We start from the raw sequence: 2,537 nt of genomic DNA on the forward strand, positions 1-2,537 counted from the left end.
CCCAGCCTCCTTCGCGGACAATCTCTCGACAGCGCCCAATGGAAATGAACCGCGAAGTCCCTGAACATGGCTTTTTCAGCGACTGGGGGGTGTGTGATTTTACGACTCATTGCAACCTTCCTTGCGACCCTTCGTAGGTCAACTCAACGTCCGCAGACACGCAGAGGGGCGCACGCATAACCGTGCTCATCGGCGGATGAGCACGACGGCATCCGGGACAATCGGACGAATTCGAGCATGGTAGGTGACGGCAGTTGCCGACCGTCAGCAAAGCAAGCCCCACAGCATACGGGAAGGACGCAGCGGGAGCAATGCAATAGGGCCTACCGGAGCCCTTGCAAGGGCGAACGTAGGCACGGCGATGTGGAAACACGAAGGGGCGAGAAGGGAGAGTTGATGAGCTGACAATGGCAGTCAGACTACAGCAAACGCGACATCAGCGAGAAGCGAAAAGGCGCGTGAGCGAAGGAAGAAACCAGCCACCTTCAGGCATGAGGGAGGCTGGTTGGGCGACCGAAAGCGGGTACTTAAAGCGAGCGAGTAGAAGCAAAGTAAAGATAGAAGGCAGATGCCCAGCTTAATGCTGATCGACTTGTGCACTACCCTCTCCGGTTCCTATCATTGCTGGCCACCAACACCATGTCTGCACAAATGTTAACTATACAGTGGAACCCTCGGTAGAGTGCACTTTGGAGCCCGGTGAAGCCTCAAGATTTGTATAATTTTGGTTACTTTCGGTACGGTTCGTTGTAGGCAGCACTGCGCCTCTCATACAGCCTGTCTGCTGGTCAAAAGAAGGCCGAGTCCATCGTACCTGGCCCCCTCAAGATGGGCTCATTTCGTGGGTGTAAGTACGCTTACAGTGGCTTAAACTAAAAGGTACAGTGCACCCTCGTTAATGTGTACTTTGGCCCTCCTCCGCACCCGCCACAAATGGGGTCAGTATAACGAGGGTTTACTCTGTACTGTAGTGTAGTGTAGTGAGAAAAATTCCGTGAATAGAAAAACAATATCGCCACCGAAGCTCAAAGCATTAATGAAGGTCGCTCTCTGTGCGTGGGAATGCGCGCGGCCGCCGGCACGATTGTACAAAACGGCCGCCGGCACGATTATACAAAAAGTGCAGGGGGATGGTTTCAAAAATTCCAGCAAGTAATAATGACCCACTTGTTTGTAACCGAGAACCAAAAAAAGTGTGACGTTTTTGGTTGGCAGGCCCATGGAAGAAGATTTTTAAATTGTGGCAACGTGGCGTGACTGTAATGCTGCCTTCGACGGCGTTTGTTGGTTCGGATCCATAACGCGGGACTGTCGGCGATTGATAGCCGTGCATGGTTATGTGGTCAAGGTGGGAAAATGAATGGGCCAGCACAAATAAACGGGTAAAGGACACGCTCAATGACCCTCAAAACGGGGCATGTTAAGACACACCCTGAGGGTGTGTCTTAACATGCCCCGTTTTGCTGCGGTTTGCTTTGCTTTGCCCAAAAAAGTGATTTGGCGTGCTATGAGTGGCTCCTACGTTTTAATTTATGTGTTTAAGAAAAGCAAGGGCTTAAGAAGCAAACGGTATTTGTTAAGAATTTAAAAGTATTCCTGGCAAAACCGGGCAAGGCAAAGCAAAAACCAGCCTGTTAAGACACGCCCGCAGGGCGTGCAATTCAAGGAAGTAATCATTTAAGTTTGCACAGCACTGCAAATGCGTCGTGCTGGCGGGGACGAGATCGGGGGGAGGTCGGCAGATGACGATTTGCCGCCACAACAGATTGTGTTGTATGCGGGGTAGCCAGTCATGCTGTCTTAAAGGAGGCCCTGATCAGTTAGTACTGGAATGGGACGTGATGCCTGTCGGTGTCGCAGCGTATGTCGTCAAATACTACGCGTAAACGAGAATGCAGGGCTTGATCAAGATCAGTTAGTACTGGAATGGGACGTGATGCCTGTCGGTGTCGCAGCGTATGTTGTCAAATACTACGCGTAAACGAGAATGCAGGGCTTGATCAATAGGGGCAAAGTCGATGGAAGAACGGCTCGGCAAGTTGCTAGTGCTACATAGATTGCCTCACGAGATACTACGTATTGGGTATCGACGAGCATCGGTGTAGAGCGGCGATTGGAAAAGCCATGATTTGAGATGAGGATATGGTTTTTGGAAAACAGGGAGCTATCGTCTGCTTTCGGGGCGCGTGCTAATAGAAGCAGCGCTGGCACAAAGGCTTAGTTGACCGCGAAACATGAAGTGATAGGTAACAGACGTGAAAGGGAGAGCCGACTAGCGAGCAGCAGCATTTTGCAAGGCCACAAGGGCCACTGCGTGTAACCGTCGGACATTACAGAGGGAAGAGAGTGTTGGGCAGTCGGTCTGTCGGTCCGTCGTTCTTGCGGTTGAGTCGGATTGACTGACCTCCCTACTATTCAAATATCAAGTGAGCTCAGATGAGATCACTTTTCAGCTTCTAATTCAGACAGGTTACCCAAACTTTTGCGGCAGTTCTTCCTTCTGCTCGCTTCAGAGCGAGTTGTAACGTCTGGCAGAC

General features: G+C 51.1%; 1 protein-coding gene across 1 annotated transcript; it reads left to right on the forward strand.

Moving 5' to 3' along the window:
* Positions 1-1,450: 1,450 nt before the first annotated feature.
* CHC_T00006459001 (hypothetical protein) lies at positions 1,451-1,588 on the forward strand. Its single transcript, XM_005718504.1, has one exon. The coding sequence runs from the start codon at positions 1,451-1,453 to the stop codon at positions 1,586-1,588; it is 138 nt and encodes a 45-aa protein (XP_005718561.1).
* The last annotated feature ends 949 nt before the right edge of the window (positions 1,589-2,537 follow it).

The sequence above is a fragment of the Chondrus crispus genome, genomic scaffold (genome assembly GCF_000350225.1).
Source record: "Chondrus crispus Stackhouse genomic scaffold, scaffold_41, whole genome shotgun sequence".
In the NCBI taxonomy this organism is placed as follows: domain Eukaryota; phylum Rhodophyta; class Florideophyceae; order Gigartinales; family Gigartinaceae; genus Chondrus; species Chondrus crispus.

What these genes read in the sequence shown, in the direction of transcription:
- CHC_T00006459001 (XM_005718504.1), top strand. Translation starts at nt 1,451, where the DNA reads ATGCCCCGTTTTGCTGCGGTTTGCTTTGCTTTGCCCAAAAAAGTGATT.